The sequence below is a fragment of the Helianthus annuus genome, chromosome 17 (assembly GCF_002127325.2).
Source record: "Helianthus annuus cultivar XRQ/B chromosome 17, HanXRQr2.0-SUNRISE, whole genome shotgun sequence".
Classification (NCBI taxonomy): domain Eukaryota; kingdom Viridiplantae; phylum Streptophyta; class Magnoliopsida; order Asterales; family Asteraceae; genus Helianthus; species Helianthus annuus.
The window spans coordinates 2,330,409-2,347,807 of NC_035449.2; the positions used below are offsets into that span (position 1 = coordinate 2,330,409).

General features: G+C 39.8%; 2 protein-coding genes across 4 annotated transcripts; both read right to left on the minus strand.

Annotated features, from left to right (window-relative positions):
• Positions 1-1,508: 1,508 nt before the first annotated feature.
• LOC110921595 (embryogenesis-associated protein EMB8) lies at positions 1,509-7,989 on the minus strand. The gene is made up of 8 exons (XM_022165947.2): positions 7,380-7,989; positions 5,919-6,047; positions 5,678-5,809; positions 5,445-5,587; positions 3,624-3,721; positions 3,452-3,546; positions 3,321-3,374; positions 1,509-1,905 (listed from the first exon to the last, which is right to left on the minus strand). The coding sequence occupies exons 1-8, from the start codon at positions 7,737-7,739 to the stop codon at positions 1,708-1,710; spliced, it is 1,209 nt and encodes a 402-aa protein (XP_022021639.1). The 5' UTR covers positions 7,740-7,989; the 3' UTR covers positions 1,509-1,707.
• Positions 7,990-9,380: 1,391 nt separating this feature from the next.
• On the minus strand, positions 9,381-15,667 carry LOC110921593 (pentatricopeptide repeat-containing protein At5g12100, mitochondrial). 3 transcript variants are annotated; one of them, XM_022165945.2, is made up of 5 exons: positions 12,690-15,667; positions 11,853-11,903; positions 11,657-11,761; positions 10,283-10,988; positions 9,381-9,994 (listed from the first exon to the last, which is right to left on the minus strand). In XM_022165945.2, exon 1 carries the CDS (start codon positions 15,601-15,603, stop codon positions 13,252-13,254), a length of 2,352 nt encoding a protein of 783 aa, XP_022021637.1. In that variant the 5' UTR covers positions 15,604-15,667; the 3' UTR covers positions 9,381-9,994; positions 10,283-10,988; positions 11,657-11,761; positions 11,853-11,903; positions 12,690-13,251. The 3 variants fall into 3 exon arrangements, with proteins under 3 accessions (XP_022021637.1, XP_022021636.1, XP_022021635.1); XM_022165944.2 differs by having other exon boundaries at positions 10,283-10,449; positions 11,853-11,996; XM_022165943.2 differs by having other exon boundaries at positions 11,853-11,996.
• Positions 15,668-17,399: the final 1,732 nt, after the last annotated feature.

The following is a 17,399-nucleotide window of genomic DNA, read 5'->3' on the forward strand; positions in this document are numbered from 1 at the left end:
ATTACGTTCGATCCGAGCTCGAGCTTCCATATGTTAAACAAGCTCGAGCGTGGTCGAGCTCGGGCTCGAGCTCGGCTTGTTTGCACCCCTATGGGCTAACTTACTTGGTAGAGGCTTTTACCTTTTAGGGGAAGGTCTTAGGTTTAATCCCAACCGACGTATAGATTAGAAATAATTTGGTGTACTTTAGGAGTAAGTATCATTTAAAAAAGGTATTTGTATCTTTTTTTATTTATTTTATAAGGCCACCCGGGGCATTCACCGTTTTGTAACCGGGTACGCCCTACCCAATCGCGAACATCATGGCCGAGGGTTCGGGTAAGGAAATCAAGAGGGGTGACTATTTTGGGTAGGTGATGATTGTGTGTGCGTTTGTTTGCCTGGAAAACAACGCAGGTAGGTGTTTTCCATCGGTAAAACCAGCGCAGTGGGAGGGATTTCGGGTTGTGGCGTGCGGTAGTCGAGGAGTCACTTTTACAATGATATTGTGATAAGGCTGGAGGGTGTGGGGGCGCCACCCAACCTAGCTGGCCATCTATAGCGCCCCACGGCGCCATAAGACCACACCCCCGGCGCGCTATGCCGGGGCGCCATACAACCTTCGCCACCATGGTAACCGGCTGGAAACGCGTGAAACGAGGAAGAATGGTCAAATTTGACCGTTGTCAAACGGTCCAATATTAAAAAAAAAAAAAAAACTTTCTTATTTTATTATAGATATTAACCTATTCTAAACTAAAAAACTCACCACTCACAACCAAAACACACACCAATCACAACTAAAACACACACCAATCACAACTTAAAAATGTCTTCTTCGAGCTCCTCATCCGACGGTGTTCTTGATGATATGGCTATCGCCATGACACAGGAGGCGATTAATTATTTGCGAGAAGAAGCCGAATCCTCTGCATCGCGTACCAGACAACCGCCTATTGAACGGAATTGGTTAGCTGCTCATGAACGTCTAGTGCAAGATTATTTTTGTGAAACTCCCGTGTACGATGATGTTCAGTTTAAGCGTAGGTTTCGTATGAGCCGACGACTATTCGTTAAAATTTCCAATGATCTTGCGGGCGAATCCCCTTTTTTCACGCAAAGGGTAAGTGCAAGTCGCAAAGTTGGTTTCTCTGGACTACAAAAGTGTACAACAGCAATTATGCAACTAGCCTACGGCACATCGAGTGATGCGTGGGATGAGTATTTAAGGATGAAATTATGTTTTGTTTTTATTTTCTAGTTAAAAAAATAAATATTTAAATAAAAAATAATTAGGTAATCATGACATGAGGCTCCATCTACACCCTGAAATTTTTAAAGGGGGCATGATAAAGCCACTGTGTTGACATAGCGCTGACGTGAAGCTTAGATGGCACGATAAAGCCCAAGGGGGCTCCATCCACACCTCATAGCCTAACAATTTGAAAATTGTTTTAAGATGAAGTGAACCTATAAATTGCTTAAATTTAATATCCAAATGGAGAAGTTTGGATTACACCTTTGTTCAATGACAAAAATACCAACTTTATAAAATACATAAACAAAAATACAACTTCAAAGAAAGTCCAATAAGAGCCAGTACAAACCACATATATAATAATAAGAATAATTATGAGCATCACAAAATATATGCTAGCAAGCTTTCACATGCAAATTGTCACAATCTTAGACATGGATCTTTAACGTTCTTATTATATGATACCGTCTTTAATTTACAGTTGCCTGTAATGCGTGGGTCTTTTCATCTGGTTTAAAAAAAGAGTTTGATTTTATTTTCTCTAAATATTCGAGAAAATCCATCACCACAGGATCCGTCCAAGGACATCCAAAGGGAGCTTCATCACCCGCAATCCACCCTAAGTGTCCACCTTCAGGTGTAACAATCAACATACAATTTGAGTTCGCCTGAAAAAAAAAAATCAAGTAAGAACATGTCAAGATATTTTTGTTGTTATTTCTGAACTAGTGGGTTGCCACTTGCGCTTAAAGGCGGGTTCGGAACGTAGATAAAAATAAGCAAAGCATGAACGTGACAATAAAAAAACCACGTGTTGACGGTATATTTGAAAATCATAGAAAAGTTATGTCGCTTTATACAAAAGCCAAGTTACTCGAACAAAATTTACACCAAAACGTGTATAAAGATGCATATAGAGATGAGCGTTAGACGGTTTAAAAAAACCAAACGGTTTAGAAAACTTAAAAACAACCGGTCGGTCTAAAAACAACGTTACGGAAATTCACGTTGAAACGTAGATAAAAATAACTCGTGTGCAGCGTTGACATATACAAAAAACCCTTGAAAAAATCATGTAACAAGAATTTTGTGAAAACCGCAATATGATAACTTTGTTTAAAGTTCAAGGGTTGTAGTGTGTATCGATCGAAGAAAAATGCAAACAAAAAAAAATCAACCAACTAAACTGCAGGGGGTGTAAACAAAAATTAAACTAAAGTGTAGGGGGAAATAAACCAACTATATTGCAAGGGGTATCAACCTAAAGTTAAACTAAAGTAGAGAGAGCTTGGTTTTAAAAAGCGAGAGGCGCACAAAAGCGAGGAGGTCTAAAACCGAGGCGCAAAGCCCAAAAGCCGTGGGCTTTCGTACCCGAGGCGCAATATATAAATTTTTTGATATATCCAATAGGTTTTTAGCATCCCTTATCCAAAATATAGCTAGAACTAACGTTTATATATGATTTTACCTACATATACAAGCCAAAAAACCTGTAGTACAACACTTTGATGCATAAAAACACCCAAAGTACCGAAAAAGCCTAAAATTTAATTTCATTAAAGATGAAGGCGTGTGAATGAAACTTTGACTAAAAACAAAAAAAAAACTAAAAGACAAGATAAACTTGGTAATGATTTGTATTATGATTGTGTAATTGTGTGTTTACAAAGATTACAATAGACTGATATAAATAGACTTAGGATAAACAACTAGGGCCGGCTAATATAGACTATAGGGCCGGGCCTAGTATTCGCTAAATACATTGTCTAATAAGACAAAACTGGGAATACTGTAATGTTCCCAGAATTGCAAGTAGTAGGCTAATTGAGAAACTTGAGAAGCATTCTGGACCACACATTTTCCCTAAGCAAAAAAATGTAAAAAAATGCATTTTTTTTTTGGAAAAATCGGATCTTTTCTTTAAGGGTTTTTTTTTTTTTTTTTTTTTTTTTTTTTGGGGGGGGGGGGGGGGGGGAGGATTCATACACATGTGTATATTGTTAATTTTTTCTCAAGTTTCTCAAATAGGGTGGACTTCTCTTAGGATCCCTATATATATGTTCAATTGAAGTGTGAAACATACATTGATAGCTTCTCGAGGAATCGCTCTAGCAGGAGCAATCGGATCATTTTCGGCCTGTAAATCAAGGAGTAACGCCATTGTAAACATGTTTTAATTTGATGAAGATACTTATTTTTCAGCGGTTAGTGTACCTGGATGCATAGTAAAGGCTTGCATACACGTTGTATAGAGTTCGAGCTACTTGATTTAGAGTAGTAATCATCCACAGATTTAAAACCAAAAGAAACTGCGAAACATGGAGACATTTATGCAAGAAACGCGATTGCAATAATAATCTTGTTCAAAGAATAGAAAAACGTGTACCGCTTGTCAACGCTTCATCAAATTCCCTAATGGATTTACAATTGGCAGCTGCCGGAATATTATACTCATCGCTCATTTCTTCAAATAGAGGAGCATGCCTGCAAATAAAAGCCATAGTAATAGTAGTGACATGGAAAATAATCAGGTATTGGGTTGTCATATCTAACTAGGGGCGTGAATTTCTGACACGACCCGAAAACCCGACACGAACCTAACACGGAATTCGCGGGTTTAGGTGTAGTCTAAACGGGTTCGGGTCAGTTTCAGGTTGAACCCGCAAACCCGTTTAGGTTAACGGGTCGGGTTCGGGTCAACCTGGTCGGGTTGACCCGTTTAACACATTTATACTATATTATATTCTTTTACAATATATTTTATGCCATAAATTAAATGAGGTGTGTATTTTATGCAATTTTCAGGTTCGGGTCGGGTTGAACCCGCCAACCCGCGAACACGACCCGTTTAGCACCCCTATACCTAACCTGTTCTATAAACGGGTTTTGTATGGGATTTTCAAAGGGGAATTGGCCTGTAATAATCTCACCTAGACCTTATTAGCCATTAATAATCCCACCTCAGAATATTCCCCCCACCAGTCCCACCTTTCACCTATTTTTCCTACAATGGTCCACCGTTAAAAAAGCTTAACGGAGTTAAGCTTTTTTCCAAATTACAAACAGATTTTTTAGGGCTTTTGATCAGAACGATGATATGAGTCCATTGATCTAAAACTTACTTCGAAATGGTGCTCCAAGTGACTTGATTTTGGTTAATTGGAAATTTAAATACCCGAATTGAAGCGCTGTTTTCATCGTTTGGAGCACCGTTTCAAGGCAAGTTTTACATCAATGGACTCGTATTGTCATTCTGAACAAAAGCCCTAAAAAATCTGTTTGTAATTTTGAAAAAAACTTAACTCCGTTAAGTTTTTTTAACGGGAGACCATTGTAGGAAAAATAAGTGAAAGGTGGGACTGGTGGGGGAATATTCTGAGGTGGGATTATTAATAGCCAATAAGGTCTAGGTGGAATTATTACAGGCCAATTTCCCATTTTTAAATTGTATAATTGAAAAGATTGACCCAATTAGAACATTATAACTTGATTACAATTTGTTTACAACCCACCAACATGTCAACCCGTTCGACTAATTTAGCTAAATGAGTTAAGCGGGTTGTGTTCAGGTTACACGATTTTAAGGGTGTCCGGTTAGGGTTAATGTATTTGACATGAATATTTATGGGTTGTGCTCAGGTTCAACAATTCAACCCCCCAACCTAACACTATTGACGCCCTCAATTTTATACCATACAGAAAAAAATAGTATTTTCAAGAACTTGGTTTTAAAAAGCGAGAGGCGCACAAAAGCGACGAGGTCTAAAAATGAGGCGGGAAGCGCAAAGCGCAAAAGCGTTGGGCTTTTCGTACCCGAGGCGCAAGAAGGTTATATAAACTTTTATATATATCCCACAGGTTTTTAGCATCCCTTATCCAAAATATAGTTATAACTAAGGTTTATATATGATTTTACCTATATGTACAAGCCAAAAAACCTATTGTCCAACACTTCCATGCGTAAAAACATAAAAACACCCAAAATACATAAGGCGCGCGCCTCGGACCTAAAAAAAACCCCAAAAAATGTGCTTTTCTTGCGCTTTGTAGAAAAAGCGCGCCTCAGGTGCCATGAGGCGCTGAGACCTGGGCCTTAGTGCGCCTCGCACCTAGGCGCGCCTCAGGTGCGCTTTTTAAAACCCAGTTCAAGAATGGGTACAAGTATCATGTGAACCGAAAATTGACCCGTTTAACTGCAAAAACCTACTTCTTGAAGATTCTGCGCAGTGAAGATGCAAGTGCTTTGTCATAAACTATATTGAATCCCTTACGTAAGTCCTCATTGGCATAAACCAAATTGAAAGGATTACACAACGACACAGCACCAGAAAGGAGGCAATTTTCCGATTCCTGCAATGACATGTCAAATCGAATCATTGGTAGACGATCCGTAATCATTGATAAGAGAAGATGACATGTACAATCAATATATGGTATTACCTGAGCTAAATAATTAACGATAATGTTTCCTCCAAGAGACCAACCGGCAGCATACAAATTTGCATCCGGGTAACGACTGGAAACGTGCTCTACTACTTCACTAATATCCCCCAGAAATGATGCTGAATAGAACTGTGAGAATTGTATTTTTCATTACTAACTATTTAATATTTCTTTTATGCAATCCGTGTAATACACGAGTTTCTAAAATCTAACCTACGTAGGTAATTAAAAATGATACCTGAGGTGTGGTAACAGGGCCATGACCACAACCACGGCTGTTGAAAACCACCACGCGCCACCCCTTCTTTCTCGCTCTCAATAACATATGACGTACGTACGAATCCCCACTTCCTCCTGTCAACCCCGGCTGCACATCATGATGTCACATACATGAAATAATTTTTCGATATCTAGGTAGTTTAGAAATATTAAAAGTGTTTGCTGTAAACTCTAGGTAGCCTGTTACTTCAATAAGCGGACTGCTAACGAGTCCGCTCCTTTGACGAGCGGACTCTAATTATGGCTTCTCAACACTAAAACGTGTTAGAGATTGTTAGGTGCTGTTTGTTTTTGCAGACATAAACTGTCTGCAAGCTGATTTCATCTGTTTTCATGTCTGCAACTGAAGATGTGGTCTGAACTCTGCAAGCTGAAAATATAAGACTGTTTGTTTTTTATATTGTCTGCAAGGAGAAGAGGGAGGTTGGAGGACGGCGAGGAGAAGAGGGATGCCGCCGGAAAACTGGTCGGAGGAGGAGGGAAGTCGTCGGACGGCGAGGAGAAGAGAGAGGCCGCCGGAAAACTAGTCGGAGAGGTACCTGGTCGGGGGAGAAGAGGAAGGTCGTCGGACAGCGAGGAGAAGAGGGAGGTCGACAGAAAACTGGTCGGAGGAGGAGGAGCGGCGGCGTCTGGGAGGGGCAATGTGGGAGGGGCTGATGTTTTAAGCGTATACGAGGAGTATATCAGGGTTTTTGTGAAGATCTTTTAAGAAGGGGGTTCATACCTTAATTTTTAAAATGAAAAAAGTTGAGTTCCGATCTGTTTAAAAAACAAACAGTCTTCAACGATAACGTCTGCGCGCCTGCAACATTAGCTCCCTTGAAGATGTTTGAAGAAAAAACAAACACCTCCTTAGTGTGCAAGTCACTTACAAAATTTCTAAACCATATAGACATCAAACAAGTTGGACATACATACTTACCATGGTAATTATTAACAGGGTTGTAAACGAGCCAAGCCAAGCCGAGCCCAAGCCCAACTAGGCTCGAGTACAGCTCGTCAAGCTTTTATGAATCTCGAGCTCGGCTCGAAACGACTATCGAGCCTACTTTTTTGAGATCAAGTTCGGCTCGCATCGAGCCTGCTATTTGGAGAACAATATTAAATAAGCTAAAAGCTCGGCTCGAGCTCGCTTCGATAGCTTAAACGAGCCAAAGCTCGGTTAGAGCTCGACTCGCCAATGTTAAACAGTAGGTATATATTATAATATAAAAAGGTAACACAAATTTTGTTTGGGCTCTTTGTATGTAAAGCTCGAGCTCGGGCTCAATAACAGGCTCGAGCTCAGGCTTGGGCTATTTAAGGCTCGTCTTGTTCAAGCTTTTTACCGATCCGATCTCGAGTCATTTAGTAATTAAACAAATTATGAAATAATCGATAACAAAAACATATATGAATTAATCCGGAAGTGAAGACTTACCAGCAAAATGAGAACAGGAGACTTGGGGGACAAGTTACGATCATCGCCAACGATCCAATCAAGTGAAACGGTGCCGTTATCTTTGGTCCGGAGACACTGACGGCGAAACCTGACATCAGGGGTTGACCTGAAGTAATAGGCAAAAATAGTTTCCACGTGGGTGTTGGAGCCCACGATGGGGTAGGCTTGATAGGGTTGGTTAAGAGTGGTGAAAGCCGGAAGAAATGAGTCGAGACCACCGCCGCTGAGTTCGAGAGACGGGTGCGGTTTAGTGGCGGACATGGTGGTGAAGCGGGTTGTTAAGGGTTTGAAAGAAGGAGTGAAGAAGAGGTGTTTGGTTGTGAAGGGGAGTTTGGCCATGGGTATGGTAGATATATATGTATATAATATGAACAGCTACCAGACAATCTGGAATCTGTTGAACTGCTCAGGGCAGGCCGCTAGCGTCGAGCCAAAGCCAGTCCATTCCGGTTCAAGGATTCAAACCGGACAAAGTTAAGAGAGTTAGGAACAGTGACGAACAACCTTATCACTATCAGTAGCACCACCCACACCACATCATCAATGGCTCATTGGCTTCAACAACTTTGTCATTTCTGTATCTATTTTTATTTTATAAAATATACACCACGTTCTAGAAAATATATAAATAATTGAAAAGTTTATTTTAAACATAAAAAAATACTGTTAATAAATAATTTAGGCATAAAATGAGAGAGATGAACATTTAATTACTTCATGTTTATAATAAAAAGTAGTCGAACGGAATTTTGTATTCATGTTTATTTATTTAATAAATGGATGAACGTAAACAAACTTTCGGCCAAACGGTTTATAGACAGTTTGTTAAACGTTCGATTCATTCACAGCTCTAGAGGAACAGAGGTGACATGTCTGAGTGGGTCTCCTTAGACACGTCTAGTCGTTTGGCTTGGGCTAAGGTGTGGGTCTCGCCCAAACCTTTGGGTCCAATCAGCAAGCCTGACCTAAATATAGTTGAGCCCAACAATTATTGTGATGCATTGGTATATATAAGAGTAAACTATCAAAATGGTCGATGAGGTTTGGTCACTTTTGACACATTAGTCCAAAACTCAAACCTTTTGAATATGGTCCTGGTTTTAATTTTGTTGTCATATTCATCCACAATCAAAATCTTGTTAGATTTTTCAGTTAACATCCAGTTTGTTTTTCTGTCATTTTTCTCCTTTTTAGTGAAGGGCAAAATGGTCAAAACTATACACAAAAAGACTTGTAACAGTACCCGTAAATGGATATAATGGTATTTCTTCCCAAGTAGTTGATGGTTTTAGTCACATGATGAACAAATACGTAGACTTATGAGTAGAATTAAAGAATGTCTGAGTTAGCCACTCTAAAAGAATTAAATATTGGGGTGTCACTAGACAAAAGTTTGGCCGTTTAACTTCTATACATCATATAAAGTGTGCAAAAGTTTTATTTCTTTAAGAAATGAATGGAGAGAATCTCCCACTTGTCAAAACATAGTCAACACAAACGTGCCTTGATTAAAAAAAAGAACTAAAATGGTTAAAACTTAATAAATTTAGAAGACATCTAATGCATTCATTTAGGGTATTCATCGGTTCGGATATCAGTTTACAGCTCAGTTCATTTAGGGGTGTTCATCGGTTCGGAAAGTTTCAGTTTTGAAAGTACGACTTTTGGATTCAAACCCGCAACGGGTATGGTAATATCCATCTTTCCCAATAAGGAAAAAGTGTTCCCGTATGAGTTTGGTCAAGATGGCACAACTTGTTACCTCTAGCCTTGCCCGAATAACCTGCTTGAGGCTTCTCACTTTTTTTCGGGTTAACGAATAGTCCCATCTATCCCATTGCAACCATGACGTAGCATTTAATGTAAACCACAATCAAATAACACAGAGGACAGGTTTTGATATCAGGCATAGTGGGTTTGGAAAGCCCTGTGCTTTTTCGGTCTAATCAGCTTTCAGAGATGATCCAAAATAGAAAAAAATGAGGAAAAATTGTTGAGACCATATTATTATATATATCAATTAACATCATGGGTTTGCGCCAGTTTCCTTTGTTATTTTTACATTTTGGCCACAGGCTTTTATAACTTCTTGCTTTTGTCACTACTTGCTTGTATCAACGTATTTTAAGCTTTTGGTGAGGAACTGTCAACGACTTTAACACCTACACACAAGTCTACAGAGAGAATGATATGCACACCGCTGGCCACCACTTGGATTCCGGTGCCCACAGTCCACCGCCTCCGGTGAACGCCACCGATCGCCACCCACTTTCATTTTGGTGACCACCTCTCTTGCTACATCCAGTGGCGGATCCAGGAATTTTTTTCACTGGGTTCACTTTTTCAGGTATTCGCTAATTCGGGTTCGGGTGGCTTTGAATTCGGGTCGGGTTTCGGGTTTTAGATAAAAATGAACAGCCTTAAACACGAGTTATGTCAACCCTGAGCGGACCACAACACCGGATTGTTGCAAAGCAAGTTCCAATTTCGGAATCCGCGTGTGAAACTTCCTTAAAATCCTATAAACCTTCTCAACATCACCCGAAAATTCATCGTATGGTTGATCATGGGGCACCCGTCCAGACTTAAAAACCCTAAATTTCATCACCAATATTAACTTAAATAAAACAAATATAAGATTCAGTAACAAATTCAGCACCAAGATTCAGTAACAAATTCAGGTTTAAAAACCCCAATTCAAGTTTATTCAGCACCAAGTTTAACTAACAAATTCAGGTTTAAAAATATAATCATAAATCACTGATGTGAATATAATCATAAGACTTATGTGATAAAAAACCCCAATTCAGATGTATAAGACTTATGTGATAAAAAAATATAATCATAAATCACTGATGTGAATTGTGATAAAAAATTCTAACCTTAATCAATCATTCAATCGCAACAGGCGGAGCGGCAGGCGAAGCGGCGGAGCGGAGCGGCAGGCGGAGCGGCGGCAGGCGACGGGAGCAATCGGCGGAGAGGTCAGAGGTGGAGCTGCAGCTGCTGATGTTGTTGTGTTGTGCGGCGTATGTTTGCTGACATAACCCTAAATGGGTTTTATTGCATTAAAAAAAATAATTAAAAGAGAAATAAAAAAAACGGAACAAAAAGTAGTTGAACCGGGATTCGAACTCGGGTGTATCAGGTGGAAATGCGCGGACATAACCAGTGGAACCAAGGCTTCTTTTGTTTATGGGTTCCCTTTATAATTTACTTATGGGTTCCTTTTCAGTTTCTTATATATATTTACACTAAAAATTAAAAACCGAATGGGTTCCCGGGAACCCGTTCTTTCTACATAAATCCGCCCCTGGCTACATCTAACCCTTATGTTTTCCGGGCAGACAAATCGGGTCAACAAAACTGCATGCAACAGTAGATCCGTTCACCAGAGGTCGTGGCTATGAACACAATACCCACCAGAGCCGTCGCCGCTTCCTGCAAACGATGGCTTCATCGTCGTTGTTGTCTGAGCAAGGACGGCTGAACAAGGCTGGTGGTGATACAGAAGACAGAGAGTAGAGTGAGAGAGAGAGAGTGCTTTTGGTATTCCACCATTCTTTTATGGTGAAGGCTTGAGTGAAACTGTGTGAGACAGCAAAAAAAAAGTTAAAAATGGAGTGATGTGAGGATGCCACGTGACTATTATTTAAACCTTTGCTGTTTTTTTTCTTGCACTTTTTCTTTATATTTGGTTTTTACAGTTAAAAATAATTAAAAAAACAACGATCAATATCATTTTGGATATTTTTCGATTTTTATTCACTTTTATTTTGTTTGTTTTCTTTTTCGGGTCTTTTAATATTTAATTCCTTATCAAAAACCCGAATCATATTACAAGTTTTATTTTATGGGTTTTCTTTTTTGGTTCCTAAAATGATTGGTGGTACCGTATCAGTTTCATAACAAACTGAGCCGATATGGGTCGAGTCATGCAGCGTCACTCGCCGCAACGCGCGGCAATAATCCTAGTTGATAACAATAAACAGGTACCAAGGATGTTCAACATAATAAAGTTGATGATTACGTTGCCAAAACAACGACGACACTAATTTAACTCAAGAAAACAGATACGCAGGTATGAGTGGGTCAACCTAACCACATCAAAACCCCTTTTGACCCATAAAACAGTAACCACTATTTTAGTTTTACCTTATAAGATGTGTTGTTTCACCGAGAGAAAAAACGAAAAAAAAATCCCAAATTAACCAAGACTCATTTGAACCATATACTTGTTGAATTGATATCCATACCTGACGTCGCTTGTTTTTAGAACGGCTCCTGACGTGAATTTTTTAGAACGGGTCCTGAGTTGACTAACCATCGACATTTTCACAGCTTCAAAACTCTTGGTGATCCTAATACCAGTGACCAGAAAGTGTAAATAATACTCGCAAATTGCTTAAATGAGCCGCATTATCATCATAAAGCATATCATCATTTAGATACCTTAAGATGAAGAGCATTGCATGTCTTCTCATCGATTGCCTTCTTAACTATCTGTAAAACAAGACAGCTAATCAACATGAGCTTCACACAGGAACTCTTCATTTATTGATATTGGCCTTCATACTTGATTAACATGAAGTAAGCCTGGCAAAATGGCGGCGTCAGTCGATCAGGTAGATGGGACGGTGCAGGGGTGAAGTATAGAAGGGGCGGGAGGAGGCGCCCGACCCCCTGAACTTTTCGCTCAGTAGTGTTATATATGTAGTTTTCGTATAGAAATTTTTGGATATATACGTTTTCAACCCCCCGGTTCTATAGAAATTTTTGGGTATATAGTTTTCGACCCCCCCCCCCCCCCCCCCCCCCCCCCCCCGCGGCTGGAATTCATAAAGGTTCATTTTGGGTCGGGTCAAAACGGGTCTAGCCAAAATAGGTCCAGGTCAGAATGGGTCATTTTACAAAAAGAACTATGACTTTAAAACAAAAAAACAGAGCTTTCGCTGTTTGATTTGAGTTACAAGTTTAACAGAACTATAAATTTAAAACAAAAAAAAAATGATATTACTGCTGATTAAGTTGAGTTCTGATAGAGATCTTATTCTATTTGTTACTTAATAGTCTTTTGTAATTGTGGGAGGGGGTAAGTGTAATTTCTATTTCTATAAATAAGGATCAATAGTCATTTTTGGGTATATACGTTTTCGACCCACCGGTTTTATAGAAATTTTTAAGTCTGGTGACTTCCGCCCCCCGGTCGGAAATCTCAAGCTTCGCCACTGCTCATGACCAAAAAAAAAAAAAAAAGAAACCCTAACAAAAAAAAACCGAAAAAGAGACCTGATTAGGAGATACTCGGAGAGATTGTGATGGACAAAGAGGTGTTCGGAGCATGTTCGCCGCCAAGGGCGGTCGAAGTTAGGAGACGGCTGTAAAACCATGAACCGCCTGATCAGAAATCAATCAACTTCCTAAACCCCGACACCCTCGTTCAACTTCGTGATTCCAAAATCCGTGCAATATCTCATTTACGATCATAGGAAAGCATTTAGGGCAACCGATCTCCATTGACCGGAACCATTTCATCATGTACAAGTATACATTCATAGAAGATAGAATTTCACAAGATCCATTATTCCTTTTTCATCGATGGAAAAGACAATCGATGAATCCGATAATGAAAATTACAAGTGAGAACAACATTGTGTAACAGATAACAAATTTATAAGATTATAACTTTTTTTCCAAAAAAAGGAACCTTGCAGCCATGGGCGAAGCTTTTAAGGGGCGGGAGGGGGCGGCCGACCCCCCAAACTTTTCGCACAGTAGTGGAGAGTATGTAGTTTTCGTATATAAATTTTTGGATATATACGTTTTCGACCCCCCAATTTTATAGAAAGTTCTAGGTCCGGTGAACGTTCATTTCAGAGTACATTACTTGAACCTCTTGTAACTTTCCATCCTCTTTGAGACCTGTAAGAAGCTCACGAGCAACGCTTACACTCGGAAAAAACCCGTTCGCAACCATTTCCCGGTACCAGAAATACCCTTCACTAAACATCTTAATATCACACAGACCCTTAATCATCGTGTCATAAGTATCAGCTTTCGGAACTAATCCAGACGCCTTCATTTGATCAACGATATCCTTCGATTCATGAATCTTTCGCTCCTTCAAATACGCTCTGATCAAACTATTGTACGCCATCCTATCGGGAAGAACTCCGTTGTTAACCATCTCATGGTATAACGAACACGTTTTCTCAACAAAACCGAGCTCTGCGTAAAAATGAATGAGTTCGTTATATAGCAGCCGGTCGAGATTTAAGTTCATCTGCGACATTTCACCGACGAGTTTCTCTACGAGCGTTAAACCCTCTTTTTTGCATCCGGTAATTAGCGGATGATACGTGTTGATTGTAGGTTTTATTCCGGATGCTTTCATCTTCTCGTATAACTCTAAACACTTTTCGCTGTTCCCCTTCATAGAATAGCCAGATATTAGCGAATTATATGTTACTCCGTCACGTTTGAGATTGTTATTTTCTATATTTGAAGCAAGTTCTTCGGCTTCCTCAACCATACCCTTTTTGCAGAGACCGTTTATCAACGTATTGTACGTATACAATGTCGGAACTACATTATCGCTCGACATTTTATCTAAAAGCTTGAACGCGTCTTGTATATTTCCCTGGTTACAGTAACCGTTAATCAGCATATTATATATTCTTGTATTCGGTAAAACGCCTCTACTTGTCATGTCGGTGAAAACCACTTGTGCTTCGAGAAGCCTTCCGTCTTTGCATAAATGGTTCACGAGAGAACCGTAACTTATCGCATTCGGGATTAACCCGTTAGTTTCCATTTCTTCGAGGAGTTGAAAACACTTGTCGAATTGTAAATTCCGACCGAAGCCATCAAGCAGTATGTTGTATGTCGTCACATCGGGAGAAACGCCCATTTCCGGCATCATTTTTATCCATTTTTCCGCCTCAATCAGATTACCAGATTGACAATACTGGTTGATCACTGGATTGACGGTGACACAGCTTGGCTTTAACCCGTACGACTTCATTCTTTCGACCGTTAAAAGGGCAGTTTCTATATTACCTTCCCTGCAGTGACCGTCAACAATCGTATTGAATATTACCTCGGTCGGAACAAGCCCCGTTTCAAGTAATTTTACCAAAATCTCCTCAGCCTTGTTGGTTTTCCCTCCTTTGCATAACCCGTTTAACAAAATGCCGCACGTGTACGCGTTAATACGTATACCATCTTTATCCACCTGTTCGTACAACGACACTAGGGCGTTCAAATCACCAGACCTCGAAAACCCGTCAAACATAAAACTATAAGTAAACCCATCCGGAACAAACCCGTGGGCTTTCATATCATCCCACACTTTCTTCGCCTCATCCATCCTCTTCCCTCTACAAAGCCCGTTAAGCAACGTATTAAACGTAACAACATTCGCCTCCACATTACGAACCTTCATCTTCTCCCGAATCCTAAACGCTTCATCCACATCGCCCACTTTACAATACCCATCAATCATCGTATTAAACGTGACCTTATCAGCCGCCACACCCGTCTCAAGCATTTCATCGAACAGCTTCCGTGCATCCACCAACCTCTTCTCTTTACACAACCCACCAATCAAAACATTATACACAAACTTACTAACACCCATCCTACCATTTCCCCTCATGTACTCCATCAATTCAACACCCCTTCTCACATCCCCCATCTTAACAGCTGACTGTACAGCCTTCCCAAACGTAAACTTATCAACCCTAAAACCCGAACCAACAGCATGATCAAACAAACCCAACACTCTACTATACTGCCCACCAGAAACCAAACATTCAAGTAGCAAATTAAACGACGCAATTGAAGGAAAAAAGCCATCTTTTCTGATTAACATGTAGAGATCAATACCTTCGTTTGGGAAGTTTGCTTCAGCACAAACTGATAACATCAAGCTTGAAAAAAGATGGGACTTTTCGGGGTAGTGAGTGTAGATATGAGAAGGGGTGGTGGTGGTGTTGGAAGTTATAAGGGATTTGATTAGATTCTTGGCTGTTTGGGTGTCGCCTTGTTGCAGTAGTGTTTGAAGATTTGTGAGTTGTTCTTGTGGGTCAGTGGATTCTGGAACACCATTTTGGTTGATGGAAGAGAAGAACTTATTAAGGCTAGAGAGAGAAGAAAGTTGGAGTGTGAGATTGGGACGGAGAGTGAGGCTTCTCTTTGCCATTGCTGTTCTTCACGGTGGTGTTCTTGTTGAAGTTCAGACCCAGACTTTATAAAAAGTCAGTTATTTTTGGTACCCTAATTTTAGTTTTAGTGGAAACGAGTTAAAATATATGTTTTTTTTTGGTACTCGAAATGGGCTAGAAAAAGAAAAGGGTGTCCATTGGACTAAAATAAATATTGGGCTTATCTTTTCCACAACTATGCATTGGACTAAAATAAATATTGGGCTTATCTTGTCAATTTAGGTGTGTTTATGAGCCGAGCCGAGTCAGGGTAAGCTTGGGCTTGGCCTGATTTTAAACCGAGCTGGCTTAACTCGGATTTTTAACCGAGTTGAAAGTCTAAGCCCAAGCTCGGCTTGGTTTGGCTCGATTTAAAAGAAAAATTAATAAATAGCTTTAAAATTCATTAGGATCAGGCAAAGTTCGAAATGTTAGTGCTATTCATAACATTACGCATCGAAAAGTTCGAAGGGGAAGGGGGAGGGCTATGCCTAAGCTGCGCCCCTGAATAGATGGAGACATCAATAATCAAACTTTATGGTAGGTGAAATACAGATCAGAAATTCAAGATATTGTATGGTTTATTGGTGTTGTAATTCGGGGTCGTAATTGAAATGTTAGTTGTGTCCAAGTTCTGGTCTTTGTGATTGATTAATTAACTTGTATTTTACCATAAAACTATAAAAGTATAAATAAATAATTAAACCCTCAAAATCAGTTGCATGTTAAGGCTGGAGGGTGTGGTATAAAATCCCTATGAGCTTTATCACGTCATATAAGATACACCTATGTGCCACGTCATACGGGGGGATCTAAAGCCACTCTTTTTAACTTGCATGGTGTGGTATAAAGCCTCCTATTAAACAAAATAAAAAAAAAAATTGGTTGAAAATAGGTGGGCCTCACGGCACACACCTTTAACACTCGTTAACACACTGGCAAGCACAACATAGTGCCCCGTTTACTTTGCTCGGTATGGTCTTTGGCGCCCCCAAAACCCTCTAAAGGCTGAGTTGGAGGGGTAGCGCCAGAACCACTGACCTAAAAACGGATATGTTTGTTTAAAATTTGGAAAAGAAATCCATTTAATGTATTTCCTACTACTACAAATATAAGATGCTTTCGTCAGCCGGCAATAGTGCAGCCATTCAATTGGACAAAAAGGGTGGCAGCCATAATAGTGCCAGGCAGCTGCCTGGCACTCCCCTATTGGCCCAAGAAATTTACGTTTTTATCCCCTTTAAAATTACGATTTTGCCATCAGTTAAAAATTATGTTTTCGTCCCCGCTTAAAAATAAATTTACGCTTATGCTCCCAGCTAAATATTTCAATTTTGCCCCCGGTAAAAAATTCCGAATTTGACCCGTTTCAGTTTACACTTTTGCCATTAGTTTTTTTCCCTTAAATATACAATTTTGCCATCAGTTCAAATTTATGTTTTTGCCCACGCTTAAAAATAAATTTACGCTTTTACTCCCGGCTAAAAATTATAATTTTCCCATCGGCTAAAAATTATGATTTTGCCCCGTATAAATTGATACTTTCGCCATTAGTTTTTTTTCCTCACAGCCAGGTTACGATTAGTTTTCCCATCGGCTAAAAATTACGATTTTGCCCCGTATAAATTGATACTTTCGCCATTAGTTTTTTTTTTCTCACAGCCAGGTTACGACTTTGCCCTCAACTTAAATTAACATTTTTCCTTCCTGGTGACATTACAAGTTTGCCCCCAGTGCAAAATCACAGTCGTGCCGGCAACTTCCTGGCACTCGCCCGTTGGTCCATTTAGTTTAC

Bases quoted from the DNA above. Each gene is read 5' to 3' on its own strand.
- LOC110921593 (XM_022165945.2), bottom strand. From the start codon at position 15,603: ATGGCAAAGAGAAGCCTCACTCTCCGTCCCAATCTCACACTCCAACTT.
- LOC110921595 (XM_022165947.2), bottom strand. From the start codon at position 7,739: ATGGCCAAACTCCCCTTCACAACCAAACACCTCTTCTTCACTCCTTCT. The intron at 6,048-7,379 runs GTAAGTCTTCAC...CATGATGTGCAG, and splicing joins CTCCTGTTCTCATTTTGCTG to CCGGGGTTGACAGGAGGAAG. The intron at 3,375-3,451 runs GTACACTAACCG...CTTGATTTACAG, and splicing joins AGCCTTTACTATGCATCCAG to GCCGAAAATGATCCGATTGC.